The 20,994-nt window shown below is 43.5% G+C and overlaps 1 protein-coding gene across 1 annotated transcript in view; it reads left to right on the top strand.

Moving 5' to 3' along the window:
- Positions 1–19,910, top strand: part of CDC123 (cell division cycle 123) — a 59,803-nt gene extending 39,893 nt beyond the window's left edge. Inside the window, exons 8-13 of the mRNA XM_008064761.1 lie at positions 2,932–3,007; positions 4,657–4,779; positions 5,839–5,867; positions 14,043–14,171; positions 18,559–18,696; positions 19,638–19,910. Coding sequence (XP_008062952.1) covers positions 2,932–3,007; positions 4,657–4,779; positions 5,839–5,867; positions 14,043–14,171; positions 18,559–18,696; positions 19,638–19,664 — 522 coding nt within the window. The 3' untranslated portion in view covers positions 19,665–19,910. The remainder of the gene's footprint in view (positions 1–2,931; positions 3,008–4,656; positions 4,780–5,838; positions 5,868–14,042; positions 14,172–18,558; positions 18,697–19,637) is intronic.
- Positions 19,911–20,994: the final 1,084 nt, after the last annotated feature.

Genomic DNA, 20,994 nt, shown 5'->3' with positions numbered 1-20,994 from the left:
CTCCCCAGCTGTCATGAGGGAATCTGGAAAATACTTTCTCGTAAATGCTGAGTCCAGGTTTCAGCTGCATCCCTGAAGGCTCTTACCCACACCGCTTCTGGTTCTTCTCACACTTGGGTTATGCGTTGAAAACTGACAGTTCATGCTGTATTGCAAAGAGGGTGGCCATCTTTGTTCTGTGATTGCAGTTCGTACATTTACTTGAAAATTGCATTTTCATTCTTGGCTTTATAACACCAATTAGAATTAGTGCAGTGATGTGTTAAAAATATCTTCAATGTCTGTTTGCTTCTGACTACTTTTGTATATACATACACATGCTTTCAAAATATGTCTACTGACTCACTGTCTTGAGTAATTTTTAGTGTGTTGAGTGCATATATTGGCATATCTTCTGTCATCATACAGTATGTGTGGAACAGTTAATTACTGTCAAGCCACCAAACAATTAATTGCTAGATCTTAGAGCACTTGTAATTGACATCCTTAAATACCATTGGTGAGGTTTTTTTCCCACTTAGCAGCGTAGTGTGAACATTTTCCCAGGTTCTTAAGCATTCTTATAACTTTATATGTATATAATATATTCGTATCTACTGTTTTGCTGAACAAACCTCTATTAAGCACCTGCTATGCTGGGAACACAAAAATGAAAAGATGACTTCTGTTTTGTTTGGTTTTTTTTGAGTTGGAGTCTCACTCTGTCGCCCAGACTAGCGTGCAGTGGTCACTCCCGGCCACTGCAACCTCGACCTGCTGGGCTCCGGCAATCCTTCCGCCTCCGCCTTCCAAGTAGCTGGAACTACAGGCACGCAATACCATGCCTGGCTAATTTTTTGATTTATTGTAAAGATGAGGTCTCGCCAAGTTGCCCAGGCGGGTCTCGAACCCACGGGCTCAGGCAATCCACTCACCTCAGCCTCCCAAAGGCGCGGGGTTACAGACTGAGCCACCGAACCCGGCTGAAAAGATGACTTCTTTAGCCTTCCTCCTAGGCATCATCTTTGAGATGCCATCAGTTCCTCCCAAGATCTATTTACGAGCAGTTTGCTCTCTCGCTGCTGTTTTAGGGGGTGGATCATGTCAGTGCATAAGGTTCAGCTTTACCAGCCTAGAAAGGTGAAATTCTTTGAGTAATTAAGAGGAGAGAGAAAAGTTGCATGCTGAATCATGTTCTATTTTAAATGTATATATACATGCATTGTATACTTGTATATTTATTGCATACTTCTAGAAAGACATACAAGAACCTGATGGCACTGGGTGCCTCTGAAGAGAAAGTCAGAGGGACTGGATGGGGGAGAGTCATCCTTTGCTCCTTTTTGTTTCTTTTTAATTAACCACAGTGTGTGTATGACCTGCACTAAAGATTATGCACATTTTCCAAAAAATTGCTGTTATTGTGCCACAGTTTCTTATTTGTGTGTTGCTAAATATAAATTACTGTGGTCAAAAAGGTGTACAAATATACATATATATCCATGTGTCAATTTGAGCTTTTACTAGACAAGAACTGTGCAATATATTAGTTTGGGGTCCTCATTTAATAATTCGTTTCTTTTTTAAAATGTGATATATACAGGACTTGACCAAGAGCTCACAAGAAATGAAAAATGAAATCAGTACATTTTAAATTTATAAGGCATATTTTTGAAATAGTTTCTTTTTTTTAGGAAGAGAAATTTATTACCAAAATTTTACAGATCCTAGAAATGTGAGGAAGGCACCACCCAGAGATTGACACCCTCAGTACTGACATTTTGGTCTTGAATTTCCCTTTCTTGAGATCCACGGGTGAATCTGTAGACCCATCATCTTTATAGAATCCTTCGCATACCATCTTGTAGCCTATTTTTACTTAGGATATAGTGGGAGCATTTTCCCAGGCCACTGAATATTTTTATAGCATGATTTTTAGTGACTGCGTATCTTATATTGGCTATTTCACTTGACAGACATTTCTTACACACCTACTATATTTTACATTCTTGTGCTGGGAACACAAGGGTGAAAAAAACCCAGTTCCTTACCCCTTGGGAACATACCTGTTAGTAGGGAAGAGAGACCTCCATCAGATTGTCACGGCACAACGTGAAATGGGATTGTGTGCTTAGGACAAAAGCTTATGCACAAGAAGCTCTGGGAAGCAGTGGGGGTGACTAAGCCCACTGCGGGACTCAGGGAAGGGCGCCTAGGGTCCTCCAAGTGCCATCCCACAGGTCTTGAAGGGCAAAAGGCATGGGGGTGGGAGGGGGTGCTAGCCATGTGTCAGTTAATGCTGCCCAAGAACAGGACTGGTGTCTCCCAAGCACACTTACAAAACCCAAGCAGAAGCATGAATTTGCCAACCGTACTGTTCCTAAAATTGTAGCAATTCAATAGTACATGAGAGTTTATATATTTTAAATAATGATTAATTGCAGTAATAAGACTTACTTATGACTTGGGCCACTGGAAGATTTGATATACTTTAAGATAATGAGAAAAGGTTATCGTGATTCTTTGTGGCAAACTGCAATAATAATTTTATCAGAGTACAAGTCACTAAATAGTACTAAAGGTAAATCACTGAAATTATTTTATTTTCGTATAGTCTTAAAGGGGTTCACTACATGTGTATTATTGGCAGTTTAAGACACAGCGGTGATAAGATTTAACTTAGCTGTCCTTGGTGTTGTGTATTGTGTCAGATGTCTCAAAATGGCAAGTAAGTGACAAAGATGCATTTTTGTCATAAAGTGTTTAGCAATTTCTCCTGCTTATTAGAATAATAGATCACAACTCTGTTCCCTGCATTGCATGTTAAGGAGGTTTTATGATGCCTTTTTTAAAAAATGGTTTAATAATAGCCATCGTTAAGATGCAGCTTGGCATACGGTTGTCTATTAGACCTTGTTAATAGTTGTGTTTTATATATTTTTTTGTCTGTAGCTTGTTCTTCGAAAATGGTGTGAATTAATTCCTGGGGCTGAGTTTCGATGTTTTGTCAAAGAAAACAAGCTTATTGGTGAGTTTTTTGTATCCTTGAAAGTAATCTTTAGAAGAAGACAAAATTTTGTTGCAAGTTAATTTTTAGTATTGAGAACAGAGAAATCAATCCGTTTTCATCTTAGGTACCACTCTGACACACTGGTACTAATTCTCTTGTATGCTCTGTGAACAAGGATCCTATGTCCTTATTCGTTTCCACAGAACAAGCCTTTGTCAATCATGTCTGTCTGGATTCCAGGAATGAAAATGATGGTCATAACCATTCCTGATTTAGGATATGTATAATATTACCTACTTTTGTTTGAGATTTTCCTGAGTATTATTTTGCGATAGATTGCTTATTTTAAGCATCTTAAAAAGCCAAAGTTTTTAACCTTGATTTCTATTATTGGGGTACTGTTTATTATTCTAGCAAGAGAAAATATGTAGACAAGTAAGACTATTCTAAAAGTCATCTGTTTTCTTTACGATTTTGTTTGCTATGATTTATTCAAGATAAATATTGAATATACCTTATTTATTTCTTGTTTGTTTATGCATGTTTTTGGTGAAGTAAAATTTATGTTTAACCAAGAAAAGTACAATTTGGCCTGTAATCCCAGAACTTCAAGAGGCTGAGGCGAATAGGTTGCCTGAGCCCGTGGATTCGAGACCAACCTGGGCACCTTGGTGAGACCTTGTCTCTACAATAAATCAAAAATTAGCCGGGCATGGTAGCACATGCCTGTAATTCTGGCTACTTGGAAGGTTGAGGTGGAAGGATTGCCGGAGCCCAGCAGGTTGACGCTGGGGTGGCCATGAGTGTGCCACTGCACTCCAGCCTGGGTGACAGAGTGAGACTCTAACTCAAAAAAAAAAAAAAAGAAAAAGAAAATGAAAAGTAAAATTTGAATAGAATCAAATTAATACTATTTATTCATTGAATATGATGCTGACATTTATTAGCCTACTTAAAAAAAAACTTGGGGTGTTTGATTTGATCATATTGTTAGATATTCCTAAAAAACACTGCAGTATAAGTATGCTAAAAAGGAAGTCATATTGATATATGTTTAAGGAATTAGAAACCCTTATTTCAGAGCAAGATCCTTTTCCTAGAACTGGAGCAAATTGAGGGTGTTCATATAATAGTCCCTCTAGTGTATTTGGAATAATGTCAGCAAGTCACTCTGAAAAAAGAAATGTTTACTTTTCCATGGCTGGAAAGATCGGGCTTGTGAAGTCAGAGTAGCATGTATGAACAAGAAAAATAGACTGCTTCTATGAAGTGCAGTATGAATATGGCTAACAGATGGGGAAGAATATTTTATATTTTTCCAAAGAAACTAGAAACGAATACCAATTTGCAGAGACTTTCTTGGAAGAAATCAGAGCAGCAGCAGGTGATTATGTGCGCAGGTTTAGAATTGCTTCTTTCAATTTTTTTTTGCATAATAAGCCTTTTTGTGACTTGAAATTCTTTCCATTGTACGAATGGGGATATGATACATTAGAATTCACCTAGCCATGTGAATTTTTACAGCTAAGTAATGTATGCTGCAGTGTCCATTGGGTTGGCCTAAGCTATTTCAATGGGTTCTTTCCAAAAAAAAAGTTTAAATCACAGGTGGGTGGTTTTGAAAAGAATATTCTATGATAACAGAACATAAAATATTTTCTCATCAGGTATTTCTCAGAGGGACTACACACAGTACTACGATCATATTTCTAAACAAATGGAAGAAATCTGCAGAGGCATACAAGATTTTTTCAAGAAGCATATACAATATAAATTCTTAGATGAAGACTGTGAGTATTTTTTATTGAGCCAGTGAAATGAAAAGAAATATATGATGTTCCTGGACCTTATTTCACCCATGGCACATATTTTAATAACTGAATTTGAAATATATTGTAAGCATTTTACTGTGTTATTATTTGGTATTGCAGATGGTTTGTGTGTTAATTTCATCTTCATTAGAATCCATTTCTAACACTGGGACCATTTTCTCTGGGCATTTAGGTGTTAATTGTATATTTCAAAATGTCTGTCTACCGAGAACAAAGACAGCAACCAGTCACAAAGTCAACATTTTGGGGTTGTTTTCAGGAATTGAAAATACATTGAGAATTTCCATACATGTTAAAATTGTATCTGCTGTCATTTATATTTTCTCTACTTGCCAAGACTGTGTTCTGTGGTAGATTAGATTTTCAAAAAGATGAACTATGCCACAAGCGTAGTTAGATTTTGTGCTTTCTTATTATAAATTTTACTCATTTAATTCCCAAATAACTGACTGATGCGCTTTCTTTCCACTGGTACTTTGCTGTGTGCCAGCATCCTTCATTCCCACATGACCAATTGATAGTGGTGAACTCTTTTAGATAGTGGTGACATTGGCTTATTATTATTTTTTTTTTCCTTTGGGGATCTCTGTTGCCCAGCTTCCGCCTCAGCTTCCTAAGTAGCCAGGACTACAGGCACATGCCACCACACCCCCAATTTTTTATTTTTTGGTACAGACGAGGTCTTGCTATTTTCCCTAGTCTGATCTTGAACTCCTGGGCTCAAGTAATCCTCCCACCTTGGCCTCCCAAAGTGCTGGTATTACAGGTGTTAGACTGGCCTGAATTTTTAAATATAAAGGGTTATGGGTGGGGTTAGAAAAATAAAGCAAAATTATATAAATGAAACGTTGCAGGATATGTTTTTATATTTGGTGTTTTGAAATCTAGAAGCATTCAGTCCTCAGGATCAATTATATTCTGCCTTTGATTAACTAGTAGTAAAATGCACTTTAATTTTCAAAAGGAGACTTAGATCATGAGATATATTAATAACTGAGTTTTTTTTCTCCTTTACAGTTGTGTTCGATGTATACAGAGACAGCAGGGTAAGTACAAACTGCATTTGATGTGCTTGAAAATCAAGGTTGGTCTTGCTATAAGCTAGCAGGTCATCAGCTGTTACATGTATGGATGCTCCACTGCCCAAAAAGTATCTTCTTAAACCTGCTAAGGTGCTCAAGATTCGCAGTGGTCAAGAATCTCCTCTCAAACTATACCTAACATGAAGGGACACACTGTCTTCAATAACCGTGTGCCACAGTGTAAAGATTGTGCAATTTACAGGAAGATGAATAGCCACTTGTGTCCTACTTTACGCTTCTGTCAGAGGTCTGGGCCTGCTGAAAATTGTTCAGTTTATACAGTAAAATGTGGCCAATAGTTTGTTGTTTTATATGTACATCATTATTTTTAGCCAACTAAAATATTTTTAGCATGATCACTTTTATTTTATCTTTTTGAGTCAAGGTCTCACTCTGTCACTGTGGCATGATCATAGCTCACTGCAGCCTCAGCCTCCTGGGTTCAGGCGATCCTTCCTCCTCAGCCTTCCAAGTAGCTGGGACAATAGGCCCGTGCCACCATGCCTGGCTAATTTTTTTTATGTTTTGTAGAGATTAGGTCTCAAGCTACATTGCCCAGGCTGCTCTTAAACTCCTGGGCTCAAGCAGTTCTCCTGCCTTGGCCTCCCAAAGTGCTGGTATTATAGGCTTGAGCCACTGTGCCTGGCCTGGATCACTTTTACCTTTAGACTGAAGATGATGATTTGAGTACTTTACGTTTATTCCTTAAGTCTTAAAAGTGATTAAAACAGGCCAGGCGTGGTGACTCAAACCTATAATCCCAGCACTTTGGAAGGCCAAGGTAAGGGGATTGCCTGAGCCCATGGGTTCGAGAACAGCTTGGGCAACTTGGTGAGACCTCATCTCTACAATAAATAAAAAATTAGCTGGGCATGATAGCGTGTGCCTGTAGTTCTGGCTATTTGGAAGACTGAGGCGGAAAGATCACCTGACCCCAACCCGTCAATGCTGGGGTGGCCGTGAGCATGCCACTGCATTCCAGCCTGGGCAACAGAGTGAGGCTTCGACTCAAAAAAAAAAGTGATGAAAACTTCTGAGATAAAAAAGTAAACTTAGTAAAGGGACTTACTAATCAAGTTACTTATTACTGATTTAACAAAGAATTCCTACAGCAGAGATTTCACTGTCCAAGACATGTAACCTGTTAAAGACGTTTAGGTCAGTAAATGTTGTCTATGATTACTACTCATTGACTTAGCTGCTAAGAGCCTAGCAGATATGTCTTCTGGTATGTTACCTACACACTGAGAGAATATTTCTCATTCTCCCTCTGTGCTCATAGCCACTTCATTGTAGTGAGACATGCGATACCTTTGAATCATCTTTTGGACAAAAAAATAAGGCCCAGATGGTTATATCCCAAAATAACTGTTAACTGTTCATTTAACTCCATTAAGTCAAAAGACAGCACTATGTTTTCACCTCTTTTGCCTTCAAGGATGATGCTGTCTATTAAGAGAAAGAGGGCTATAAATTGACATTTGGCCAAGAAGAGGGGTGTCACCTGGCAAGGTTTCAACTGTGTAGAAACTGACCTTAGAAAAGAGTAGGAAGCCAGGTGGAGGGAAGGGTGAGCCAGGTGATGGGGAGGGTGGGAACCCTGCTCCGACAGGTAGGAACCCATGACCCAGCCCTGGCTGTGCTTCCACTGGTCCTTGCCAGCCAAGTCCGGTCACTCGTGCAGCCAGCACGTATTGGGAGTCTGTAATGTGCTTCTAGCAAGAAGCTTCGAACAAGGGGATCTCCGACCTTCAGGGAGTCTGTCATCTTGCAATGGAGTGGCAGAACACTAAAACCTCCAGGAAGTGGACTGGCAGTGTCAAGTGAGGTAGTGAGTGAGTAAACTGGCCCAGGTCCCTGAACATGCCCATTGCTCAGAAGGGCTTCGCTATCATTTAATTCAGTTTCCCACTCAGTCCATGTAATCCCGTGAGTTTGTGTTAATGACCCACATTTACGGATACTAGCACCGAGGCAGCTGTGTGGTGGCATTTGAAAATGTTGGGATTTGCCAGAGTCTCTCAGTATACTCCTGGCCAATGTCCTGGTTTACTGTAATTGACCAGGGCTGACAGGTAGGTGCAAATGTGTAACTTGGGGAGAGAGCTGAGAATGTCTTAGTGAAGTTGGACTTGGACACAAGTAGTTACTGCTGTGATCTTGCAGAACTGAAACTAGTTGCATTTCTAAAAGTGAGAAACGTGCCAGTAAAAACATCCTAACAGCTTCTGAGAAGAGCTTTAAACTGTGATGTGAAACTCATTTGCGTTTACTCTGTGGCACTTGTATCAGACTTTGTAGACACTTTCTTGAATATAATTCCGTGGCTGTTCTTGCAGAAAATGAATTCTCTTATGGTGGTCTCTTTCTTACAAGAAATATAATTCATTGAAGTGTGTTTAGACTTAGCAACACGCAGATATGTCTAATTTCTTACTGTGTAACGTTGAGTTTACTTGATAGATTCTAATTTGTCAAAGTAGTGGTCCACTCAGGCAGTAGACCAGGGATGTGGCCTTGGAATATGTATTTTAAGAAGCTCCTTTAGCGATGATACCCAGCTAGAATTTAGAATGACTGTCTTAGATTCTTAGAAGATTATTGTCCTGTATGTATTCTTCTCAGCTATGATTATTGTTATTAATTTCTGATTTCATTGCTTTATGAACTGATTACATCGTCTGCTCAAGAGAGTTGGTGATGTTGAGATTGGCTTTGTGATTTGGTAACTTTTTTGTTAATTTTGTTAATTGGAAAATAATAGCTTCTAATGTGTGAAGTGCAGTTGGGTACCTAGGCTAACTTTATTGGACTTAAAACAAATTGGACTTAGAAACCCGCTTTCAGAATGGAACTCATTCATACATTAGGAATTTACTGTAATCTGTAGATTTGTTTAGATTAAGCTTGTTAATTATGTTATTTAAACTGGGCTCATGCCTGTAATCTCAGCACTTGGGGAGGCCAAGGCAAGAGGATTGTCTGAGCCCAGGGGTTTGAGACCAGCCTGGGCAACTTGGCAAGACCTTGTCTCTACAGTAAATCAAAAAGTTAGCCAGCATGGTGACACAGGCCTATAGTTCTAGCTACTTGGAAGGCTGAAGCGGAAGGATTGCATGAGCCCAGCAGCTGTGATCATGCCACTGCACTCCAGCCTGGGTGACAGAGTAAGACTCCAACTCAAAAATAATAATGTTATTTAAATCTGTATCTTATGGATAAAGTGGTATCTGAGGAGTCTTTCAAGATAATACAGATTTGGGAGGAGCAGATGAGAATGTGGATCAGCTGAAGTTGGCCGTGAGTTGCTGACTCTTGAAACTAAAGGGTAGGGAGGCATGTGGGGTTCTTTATACAATTTGCCTACTTTTGTGTATGTTGATACTTTCCCACCTTAAAACTTTATTGAAAAACTAGCAACTTTTTAAAAGCCATGAAATTGTATCTCCCCTAATGTTTTGTCTACTCGATCTATCAGTTACCAAGTAAGGTGTTTTAAAATCTCCTACTTTGTGATTCAGTCCTTTTTTGTGCTATATTCTTAAACAAATGCTAGTTCAGGATGTTTTCGTTTTTCCAGTTAATCCCATCATTAGGCAGGGACCCTCCTTCTCCCTAAAATGTTCTTGTGCGTTTTGCATTAAAGTATACTTTGATGTGAATAGTATTATTAAAGTTTGGTGAGTTTTTTTGGTCTTAGAGTTACCATTTTATCATTTTATTTTTAGCTGTTATGTTTTAGGTGTATGCATGTATCTTAGATAGTACATTACTGGGTTCTGCTATGTTAACCACTGAAAATGTCTGATTTAGCTGGTGAGTTTAGTTTACATCTGTTGTATTTGATGTTTGAATGTTTTCTACCATCTCATTTTGAGTTTTCTAGTAGCTTTTCTCTGCTTCTTCCTCCATTTATTTGGATTACTGGAATTTCTTTATTTTCTTTTCAACTCTTCATAATGATTTTGAAGTTGTGTTTTTTATTTCTCTTATTTTGGTAGTTGTCAATAAATATAGGAGCTCTGTATATGTGACAGATTAGGCCTTTGTCTGTTATTAGTCCAGTATGTTATTAGTCTTTTTGCCATAAAGAAGATCAAATATTGATTCCTTTATCGGCTTTGATTTCTTTGTTTTTGAGTTGAGTTCTCACTCTGTCGCCCAGGCTAGAGTGCAGGGGCATGATTATGACTCAGCACAGTCTCAACTTCCTGGGCTCAGGTGATCCTTCCCCCTCAGCCTTCTGAATAGCTGGTACTACAGGAATGTGCCACCATGCCCAGCTAATTTTCTTTAAATTTTTTATAGAGACCACCTTTCGTTATGTTGCCCCGACTGGTCTGGGACTCCTGGGATTGAGCAATCCTCCTGCCTTGGCCTTCTAACGTACTGGGATTATAGGCATGAACCACCGCTCCCAGTATCTTTTCTGGCTTTTGAATTTGAGACATAATGAAAAAGAAAGAAAGATAAAGGAAACCTCATTTTTTTGGTCCAGTTATTTTATGATTTCTTGTTTTGTATTTAAATCTTTGCTCTATTTGGGCATTTGTTCCTGTGTCTGTTTGGAATGCTCTGGGGGGTCTACCTTATCTTCTTCTAGATTTCTACACAGTTGTCCTTTGCCAGTACCTTTATTTTATTTGTTTGTTTGTTTGTTTGTTTTTATTTTTTGAGTTGGAGTCTCACTCTGTTACCCAGGCTGGAGGGCAGTGGCACACTCCCAGCCACCGTAGCCTCGCTCTGCTGGGCTCAGATGGTTCTTCCACCTCAGCCTTCCAAGTAGCTGGAACTACAGGCGTGCACCACCGTGCCTGACTAATTTTTTGATTTATTGTAGAGATGAGAACTCGTCAAGTTGCCCAGGATGGTCTCAAACTCATGGGCTCAGGCAATCCACTCACCTTGGCCTCCCAAAGTGCAGGGCTTATAGGTGTAAGCCATGGCGCCCAGTCTTTTATTTATTTATTTATTGAGTTGGAGTCTCACTCTGTCGCCCAGGCTGGAGTGTGGTGGCATGCTCATGGCCACTGCAGCTTCTACCTGCTAGACTCGGGCGATCCCTCCACCTCAGCCTTCCAGGTAGTTGGAACTACAGGCATGCACCACCACATCCGGCTAATTTTTTTAATTTATTGTGGAGGCACGGTCTCACCAAGTTGCCCAGGTTCAGGCAACCCTCTCATCTCTCTCTCCCAGTGCTGGGATTATAGGCGTGAGCCACTGTGCCAGCATAATATCTTTATATTATCTTCAGATTAGTGATGGTTTTCCCAAGTTCTTGGGGCTTTAATTCCTGCTGTATTTGCAGACTCTCGTTCATGTTGATTGTTTCTTTTTGGTTTTATAAATCAACTTACTTATTTCACTTTGGGCTAATCTTTAGTGAGCTCATTATTTTACTTGTGAGAATCCGCAAGTTCCTAAATTTCGACTCTTTCATTTGCTTCTATCCTGTTTCCCACTACCCAGTTCGAGAAAGACATCATCTCCTCCAACCATGAGGATTTTTTTCTTACACTTTCTTGACCAAGGTCGCGGCCCCTTAAGTTCATGTCTGAGGTCCGATGTCCTCGTGGCCAGTCTGCTGGGACAACCCTCCCACAGCTTTGTTGATCCGCTTGGCTCTGTTTTTCGGGCCCCTCTTCATTCCTGGCCCCGGAGTCCCCCTTTCTTTCTGGTAATCTCATCCCTCCGTATAAAGGGCTCAGTCCAGCGTGATGCCAACCCGTCGGGGGCAGGAGACTTTTACAGTTACTCAGCCCCCCATGTGTGTGGCCCTCACGTACTTTATGCTCATCCTCAGTGGCTATTCTAGAACGGGCCATTGTCGCGTGTTCTTTGCACCGGGAGCTGCTCTTGTCACTTGCCCCTGAAGTGGTCCACTTTTCCTTGTACCGTCCGCTCCTCACAGACCGTCACCCCACTGACCTCGAGATCCCTCCCCGTGTGTGTGGCCGGGTCTCCCATAGGCCTCACAGCCCGGTTCTTGCCTCTGCCGAAGCTGAATATCCTCCATACTGTGATGCTGGATAGAGTTTGGTTGTGTTTTGGGAGGTGTGAGTGTGTGTTCTGACCTTGCCTGAGCTCTTTGAAGGACTAGATTCTGTTATTGATTTTCATACCCCAAAGCCTGACACCTTGTCTGGCACCTCGAGCTTGACTGGGGTGGATGGATGGTCATTTGGTAGCTGTGAGGACCGTTGGTCTAACTGCTGTTTTTTTATGGATTGCCTGACGGCCGAATTAATGTTTCAAGATGTTTGTGCCTGAGATGTCACATTCGAAAACCTGTTGTGGCCCTAAAATCCCAGTCCTCATAGCTTTATGCCTGTGACAGCCAGTTTTCTTTTCTTTTTTTTTTCCTGGAGCATGGCCACTGAACTATAGAACGTACCCTGCCAGCTAACGATTGGAGTTTGCTTTTGTTTTTAAATTTGTTCTGTTAGCTTTTTGCGTGGTGGCATAATTGTAGTTTATAGAGCCAGTTTTTCTACACTAATAGATGTGATCTTTTTTTAAAAAAAATAAGATGGTTGGAAGGCTGAGGCAGAAGGATTGCTGGAGCCCAGCAGGTTGATGCTGGGGTGGCCATGAGTGTGCCACTGCACTCCAACCTGGGTGACAGAGTGAGACTCCAACTCAAAAATAAGAAGAAGAGGAAGAGGAGGAAGAAGAAGAAGAAGAAGAAGAAGGTTTTACTAGCTATAAAGAGTCAAGTAGAAAGGGCTTGGAGGTTAGAATAACCATTTTGTTAAAATAACACAGTATGTCAAAGACATCTGAGTAATCGTCCCTAAAATGAAGCTGACATCATGCCAAGAAGTTGATGGATGGCTGGTAGCACTTCACATCATCCTGAGAATGAAGTGGGGGTGCTGAGCTGATGTGAGGAGCCGGCTCGGGTGCGAGAGAGGCATGCAAGAGGCCCCTGGGCGCATGTGAAGCAGGGACCTCGCCACCCGGCGCCTGGCGGAACATCCCGTGGGGGATCTCTGCTGTGGTAGAGCTCGCTGGTGTTTGAAGCAAGTCCTGTAGTTCCAGCTATTTGGAAGGCAGTGGCGGAAGGATCACCGGACGCGGTGCACTCCAGCCTGGGCAATGGAGTGAGACTCCAACTCAAAAAATGAAGCAAGTCCTAATCAGGCGTCTCACCTGACTTAACATTTTGCTCTAGGCATTAGGATTGCAGGCTCGGCAGTCCCAGTCCTTAGATATGATGGCTGCACATTCACAGAAAAAATAAGCGAATTATTAACAACAACATGGTACAAATATACGAACATTTCAGTGGGAAAGATCAAAGTGGACAAAGATAAACGCTTCCAGGAAACATTTTATCCACGACATGTCACCAGGTCTTTGTAATCAAACACATTGGTGCATTCCTGGCAGGATGGCACTCACTCCCTGCTCTGTGTGTCAGGGCAGTGCCACTTTCTCTCAGAGGCGTGTGGCTCTGCCTCTGTGCAGTGCTCCTCAGGCCAGGAGTGATCTTTCCCGAGGATGGGCCACCAGGTTGCCCACCTGTGGTCTCAGGACAGGACAAGGTAGACGTTTCTTTCCAAGGTTGATGCATTCTTTTCACCTCCCCTTCATATGCTGTCAAGCCCAGTCATAAGACAAAACACATATTAACATGGAAAGAAAACAGAGGCTGTCTATACTTCCTGCAGTGTGTTAGAAAGCAGCCCTACCCTTGGCGGCAGCCTCCCAGGCCGGCAGTGCTGCTCTCTGGAGCAGTCGGCATCCCTTGCCTCTTGCCTCTCGCCTCTCCCCTCTCCCCTCGAGGTGGCGTCGAAGGCCCAGAAGGCTCTTCGGTCGACTGTGGCTGCTCAGCCTTTTTGTGAGATTTTCCTTTTTCCTGCTTGAAGTATTGCCTTGGAGTCGAGGCTAGGTTGGAAGAAATGTTTTCCACGAGTCTTTCCTTCCTCTGTCCCCTCTCTGCATTCACAGTTGACGATGCAATGTAGGCGGCCCTTTCTCAGTGGGACCTGGAGGGACGGGCTTGGGGGATGAGTTAGGAGTTGGGTCTTTCAGATCGTCTTTTGGGAGAAAGAATATGAAAACTGTCTTTCTAACAAAACAGAACAGACTGTGTTTATTGTATGTGTATTACTTTTTTCTCTCTGCACTCAGGGCAAAGTGTGGCTAATTGACTTTAATCCATTTGGTGAAGTCACGGATTCACTGCTGTTCACTTGGGAAGAACTGATATCTGGGAAAAACTTAAAAGGTGACTTCAGTGAAGGAGATGCCCAGGAGCAGGTAAGGCATTTTTTAAAAGATGGGAGGTAAACCTTTTGGTCCACTGACTGCTTGTGCTTTAGATGCAGTGGCTGGGATCCTTGGGAAGTGTGCAGTATAACCCAGGTAGTTACTTGCCCGTGGAGGTGACCAAAGAAGGGTATTCACTGTGATTCATTCACGTAACTTTATATAAAGAAATAATCACCGGGCGCAGTAGCTGTAATCCCAGCATTCTGGGAGGCCAAGACGGGCGGATTGCTTGAGCCCAGGAGTTCAAGACCAGCCCGGGCAGCATCACAAAACCTCATCTCTACAAGAAAATAAAAAACAAATTATCTGGGCATAGTGGTGCACACCTGTAGTCCCAGCTACTCGGGATACTAAGGTGGGAGGATCACCTGAGCCCAGCAGGTCAAGGCCACGATAGCCGTGATCGTGCCACTGCACTCCAGGGTGAAAAAGTGAGTCCTCGATTCAAAAAAAAAAGAAAAAAAAGCATTTTTGATGCATTTTTCGAGTTCCTTTTCTTTCTCTTAGCTCCTCTGTCCTGCCCACTTGGGAGATTCTTGACCCTGGATCAGTTCCTGCGTCTGTGCTGACCCCCGCCCCGGCTGCTGAGGCTGAGAGTGCAGCTTCCGCACGCACAGACGCGTGCCTCTCCCCAGCCTGGCCTCTGGCTCACGACTCGTTTCCGCTTAGCCTTCCCCTCCGTCACTCACAGCGACTGGTTCTCACCTTCTCCAGTGCCTCGGGTCTCCATCTTGGCCTTTTCTCCCTTCCTCTTGAAGGAGATTTTACTTCCTCTTTGCAGGAACACAGTTCACTCTTGAGAATTCCCACAGCTGAACGGTCATCAGACCTAGAAATGGGTCTGACCCGCCTGCATCTGGTCTCTGTACCGTCAGCACGTCCCTCCCTCCCAGCACCTGGTAACGTTTCTCCAGGCTCTTCCTCGCTGCCAGCTCCCTGCCGGCCAGATTTAGCTGCGTCCAGGTGTCTCCCAACCTAGAAACAAGATCGCCTTCGCCTGGCTGCTCTCCTGTCTCCTCAGCTTCACAGCCAAACTTCCTTTAAACACCAACTTTGCATCGCTTCTTTCTGCCTGTAAAAGTAATACGTGCTTTTTTTTTTTTTTTTTTTTTTTTTTGAGTTGGAGTCTCACTCTGTCGCCCAGACTGGAGTGCAGTGGCCGCTCTCGAGCCACCACAGCCTCGACCTGCTGGGCTCCGACGATCCTTCCACCTCAGCCTTCCGAGTAGCCGGAATTACAGGCGCACACTACCACACCAGGCTGATTTTTTGATTTATTGTAGAGATGAGGTCTCGCTGCCCAGGCAGGTCTCGAACCCACGGGCTCAGGCAATCCACTCACCTCAGCCTCCCAAAGGCGCGGGATTACAGGCTGAGCCACCAAGCCCGGCTATACGTGCTTATTTTTAAAGAGAATTATAAAATCACCTGGAACCCTGCCACCTAAAAAGTAGTTTAGTTTTTTGTTTTTTTTGAGTCTGAGTCTCACTCTGTTACCCAGGCTGGAATGCAGTGGCACGCTCAGGGCCACCACAAGCCCTGACCTGCTGGGCTCAAGCGATCCTTCCGCCTCAGTCTAAAAGTAGTTTTAGTTTTACATGGTCATTTGAGAAAATTAGAAAGAGGCAGGACTTGAAATCCTACCACCTAGAAACAGCCATCCTTGCCACTTCAGATAGTATTTTTCCGGGCCCTCGTCGGTAGAAATACGCACACTTTCATAGAAGTAGGAGCTTACTAGTTGCGCTGCTGCTGTCATGGGATTTGCGTCTTTTAAACCATTCAGTGGGGCCAGGTGTGGGTGGCTCCCGCCTGTAATCCCAGCACTTTGGGAGGCTGAGGTGGGAGAATTGCCAGAGCTCAGGAGTTTGAGACCAGCCTCATCAACGTAGTGAGACTCCCCATCTCTACAAAACTGATTTTCAAAATAAAAATAAATAAGCCACTCGGTGCTGTGCATCATCACAGCCAGCCTCTGTGGGTGCTGGTCCCCCCTGCTGCCATGGGTGCCCCCACCCTCTGCCCATCAGCTTCGGCCCTGCCACTCCCTGGAAATCTCCAGCACTTGTGAATCCTGGAGAAGAAGACCCAGTCTTCATCCTGCTGAGCCACGGGCAGGACTTGCACACGTGGCCACCTCCTTGTCCAGCCGCTCGCTTCCCTCAGTCCCTGGGACACACATTTGTCTCCTGCGCTCTTCCCGCCTTTCTGACTGTCTCTCTGCCTTCCCGTGAGTGTCTTTTCTTTTGCCCGTCTCAGAAGTATTTCCTGGAGTCATTGCTCCATCCTTGGCCTTCTTGGCCCTGTCTCCCCAGCTCTGAGTTGGGCTGTATCTACCCTGGGTGGCACTCAGTGTGCAGATGGCCTGCGGACTCACCTGCCTCCTGCGTGAGACACAAACCTCTGAGAACAGGGTCGTTCCTGATGTGTCTGTGTGGCTCAGCACAATGTCAGGCACAGTTAATGCTTGTCAGATTAAGGAATGAAGGAATGTGAGCTCTGTGGGCCTCACATAGTAGTGGATCATTAAAACTGAGGGACATGGAAGGAAAATTTCAGTTACCCAGCACGGGTGTTCTTTTTAAATATGAAGGATACAATGGTTGAAACAGTTTGATCCAACTTGATTTATGTATGTATGAATGTATGTATGTATTTGAGTTGGAGTCTCACTCCAGCCCAGGCTGGAGTGCGGTGACACGCTCATGACCACCATAGCCCCAACTTCCTGGGCTCAGGTGATCCTTCTGACTCACCCTTCCAAGTAACTGGAACTACAGGCACATGCCACCACACCTGGATAATTTATTTATTGTAGAAAGGAGGTCTTGCCAAATTGCCCAGGCTGATCTCAAACCTCTGGGCTCAGGCAGTCCTCTCGTCTCAGCCTCTCAAAGTGCTGGGATTGCAGGCATGAGCCACCGCGCCTGGCCTTATTTATTTCTTCTAAATATTGGTGGTTGGGGGATGACAGAAGGGAGATGGGGACAGGTTTCCGCCTCTGTCTCCCACCACTTCTTGTCTGTCTCCCCCATGCTTAGGTCACAGAGACCTGGCCTTCCCTCTGTTCCGTGAGCTACAAAGCCCTCTCTTGCCTAAAGGTCATTGCCCTAGCTGTTTCCACTGCCTCAAAGCTCCTTCTGTTCCCCAACCTCATGAGGCTGACCTCATATCCCCAGGCAGTTCTCAGCCCCACGGTACCTACCTCCTTGGCCAGGTCTTAGCTGACCACCCTTCTAAAATGGTTTGCATCATTGTCCTCTTGGTCTGTCGCCCCATTTATTTGTTTCGGTGGCATTTTTTGCTATCTGAAATGATCTTGTTGATATACAATAAGTCCCCTACATGCAAACCTTCAAATTATGAACTTTAATGATACACACCTGCATTTTTTAATATATTGTCTCCACCAAGTAACAGTACAGCCTGTTAAATACATACAGTACTATCTGGCTGGCTGTGTTAGTCGGGCACCTAGGCTGCCTTTGTTAGACTTACAACAAATGGACTTTACGAACATGCTCTGGAATGGAACTTGTTCGTTTGTTGTCCTGTCTGCTGGCTTAGCGTCTGTCTCCCTGTCTTGTTTCCCAACTGATCTCCATGCCTAGAACAAGGTCCAGCACAAAGCATATGTTTCGTAACCGTCTGTCAGGTGGCTGGTCTGTCTCTTGTTAGCTACAGCCTGGTGTTCTAGGGCTCCACAGCCCTGATCTGCCTGGGCTCCTGTCCTGTCTCCACCTGCTGGATGTCACCCATTCCCACTTAGATATCTGCCACCCAGGACGTTCACACCCGAGGCCTTCTGCCTCTGAAATGCTCTTTGGCATGAAGCAGCATGTGCCTGTATTAAGCAAGACTCTACAAGTGCACTAAAGAATGTAGAGACCACTTGCTCAGTGTTTCATAGGCAATGAGAGCGGGACATGGCTAAGTTACATGACCTAAAGGAAGCACAAAAACATTAGGGAGCTCAGAGCACCCATGTGTCCTCTCTGTCGCCTGTCTATTAAGCGAGCACTGCACACCTGAGGAAAAGAAGCGTATCTATAAAACATTCTGTTCCAGGGGAGCTTGCTGGAGACCAGAGATGACTGTAACCATTTGCAGCACACAGTGGCTGTGCTCTGGTGGCATTTAAGGAGCGACCTCGCTCTCCATGAGGATAACTGTTTTCTGGATTCCTCATGGTGATTTTCTGGTGAATACTAGAATCCAAGTCTTGGTGCCTTCTTTTACTTTCGAGTTCTATCTTCTCCTTGCCTAGAAAGGAAGAGAACGTGGCGTTGGAATTGTTCCGCGAGGCTCCTTTGTAGTGGGAGAACAGGCCTGAGAATAAATTGCTCACAGACTTTCCTTTTCTCTCTTTGTACAGGATGCCCCAGCTTTCCGCTGTACCACCAGTGAGGCCACAGTCCAGCCCAGCCCCTACTTGAGCTACCGCCTGCCCAAGGACTTTGTGGACCTCTCCACGGGGGAGGACGCCCACAAACTCATCGACTTCCTGAAGCTGGTAAAGCAGATGTGTATCTAGCATGCCGCCATCTTTCCAAATTGGTTTTCCAGTTGGCTTTTTTTTGTCCCCGTAAAGATCCTGACACCGTTGGCTTTATAATATTTTATTCTAGCCCTATGTTACCTGGACTTTTATTTCCTGATTGTAAACGGAAGAAACCGCGGCACTGAGTGAGATCATTTTATGATGAAGCATGAAGTGAGCTGAAGGAATAATGTGTAGGTTGGAGTGACAGAAAATGTCCGTATGCCACACAGGCTTTTTAACACTTTTTATAATGCTTCTCACTTTGAAGAGTACATAGGGATCATTACAGGGCTACGAGAAGACCCTGTCTCTGCAGTGTGGAGATGCCACTCAGGGGGCACGTGGACGTGTGTGTTTCTGTACATGTGGAAGAAAGACAAAATACTCAAACACCTGAGGATCATTTGCCCAGGAGCCAAAGCAACAAACTTGCTTTCTGTGGCTTTTCTTGTTTTTTAAGTTGAGGTCTCACCCCGTCTCCCAGGCTAGAGTGCAGTGGCATGATCACGACTCACTGCAGCCTCAACCTCCTGGGCTCTGGCGATCCTTCAGTCTCAGTCTCCCAAGTATCTGGGACTACAAGCACGCATCACCATGTCCAGCTAACTTTTTTTATTTTTTGTAGAGAGGAGGTCTCGCTGTGTTGCTCAGGCTGGTCTAGAACTCCTAGACTCAAGTGATCCTCCCACCTCGGCCTCCCAAAGTGCTGAGATTGTAGGTGTGAGCCACCATGCCGGTCTAAACGCATTGAATGTATTAGTTAAGGCATGCTTTTCCATGACAATTTTCAAACGTCTTTTGCCAAGGCCTCTAGAAAATCATACTTGCCGACAGAAAAAGTTCCCATGGCTGAGCAAATACCCCAAATGGAATGTACTGTCTTTTAGTGTACTCTTTGTTTTCTTTGACAGAAAAGAAATCAGCAAGAGGATGAATGAGGAGCATGCTAGAGTTCAAGACTGAGATAAAGAGGAAGCCATCGTGATGGGGGAAGCTGTCACGGCCACAACTTCCTGCTAGCCCTGGCCGGGCAGGGGTGGAACGGGCCCTAGGCAGCCTTTTATATACGTGTAGACACACCTGGAAGCCATGGAGCGACTTTGCTACTTGAAAAAATAACGTGATAAATAGATCTTTCACCTAGGAAACCCTACCGTTCTGATAATAAAAGACTTTCCATGAAACCCCCTCCTCTTTTGCTCTGTCTTTTAGATTCATCTTTATTTCTTGTGCTGGTATTTTTAAACCTCTCTGGTAGATGGGCACGTTTATATCTGTTACACAGAAATAGAGATTTTCTTAATTATTACTTTACATTAGAAAAATAGAACCTTATATTACTGTAGAAAATATTTTTTCTGGCTGGGCGCAGTGGCTCATGTCTATATCCCAGCACTTTGGGAAGCTGAGGCTAGAGGATTGCCTGAGCCCAGGGGTTCGAGACCAGCCTGGACAACTTGGTGAGACCTCGTCTCTACAAAAAAAAAAATAATCAAAAAATTAGCTGGGCGTGGTGGTACACACCTGTAGCCCCACCTACTTGGAAGGCTGAGGTAGAAGGGTCACTTGAGCCCAGCAAACCAAGGCTGCGGTGAGCTGTGAGCACTGCATTTTAGCCTGGATGACAGAGTGAGATCTCTCACTCAAAAAAAAGAAAATACGCTTCCTATTTTTAGGATTTGCTTATAATTTTTCTTTCAGTTTAGCTTCAGTTTGGGCATAGCTAAAAGAATAGACTTTCAACCTATCAAATAACCATGAAATTTTCAGTTTATTGCAACCACCCTAATATATATTAGTAAAACGATCAGATTTAATTTGACCTTTTTAGAAAATGGAATTTTGGAAGAAGTGGGTTAAAAAAGATGGCCTTTTTTAAAAGGCCATTGTTCTCAAAATGATTGTTCAGCGTCCCGAGTGGTGGTGATGTTGTCAATGACATCTGACTTACGAAGGCTTCACCATGGACCGAGACGCATTTACTTTATGTCACCGAGGAGTTTAAAGGATACAGACCGTACAGTTTCCCAGGGTGTCTGTCTAATGTATCAAGGAATACTCTGCTTGCCGAAGGTCAGTTTCTCAACATACGAGAACACACAGGAATGTTACCTATAGGAAGACAAAAGAGGAAAGTTGTGCAGGGTCTCTCGTTTCTGTGTATCTGAGGCCGACGATAGAGATGAAAGATGTCATTTCTCTTCGGTCATCTCAAACTCCGTAGCGTTTTGTGAGGTTTCACAGTTGAAGCCCTTGATATTAGTATGT

The sequence above is a fragment of the Carlito syrichta genome, unplaced genomic scaffold (assembly GCF_000164805.1).
Source record: "Carlito syrichta isolate Samal-C Ts95f unplaced genomic scaffold, Tarsius_syrichta-2.0.1 Scaffold308004, whole genome shotgun sequence".
Lineage (NCBI taxonomy): Eukaryota > Metazoa > Chordata > Mammalia > Primates > Tarsiidae > Carlito > Carlito syrichta.
This window is presented reverse-complemented; position numbering and strand designations above follow the sequence as displayed.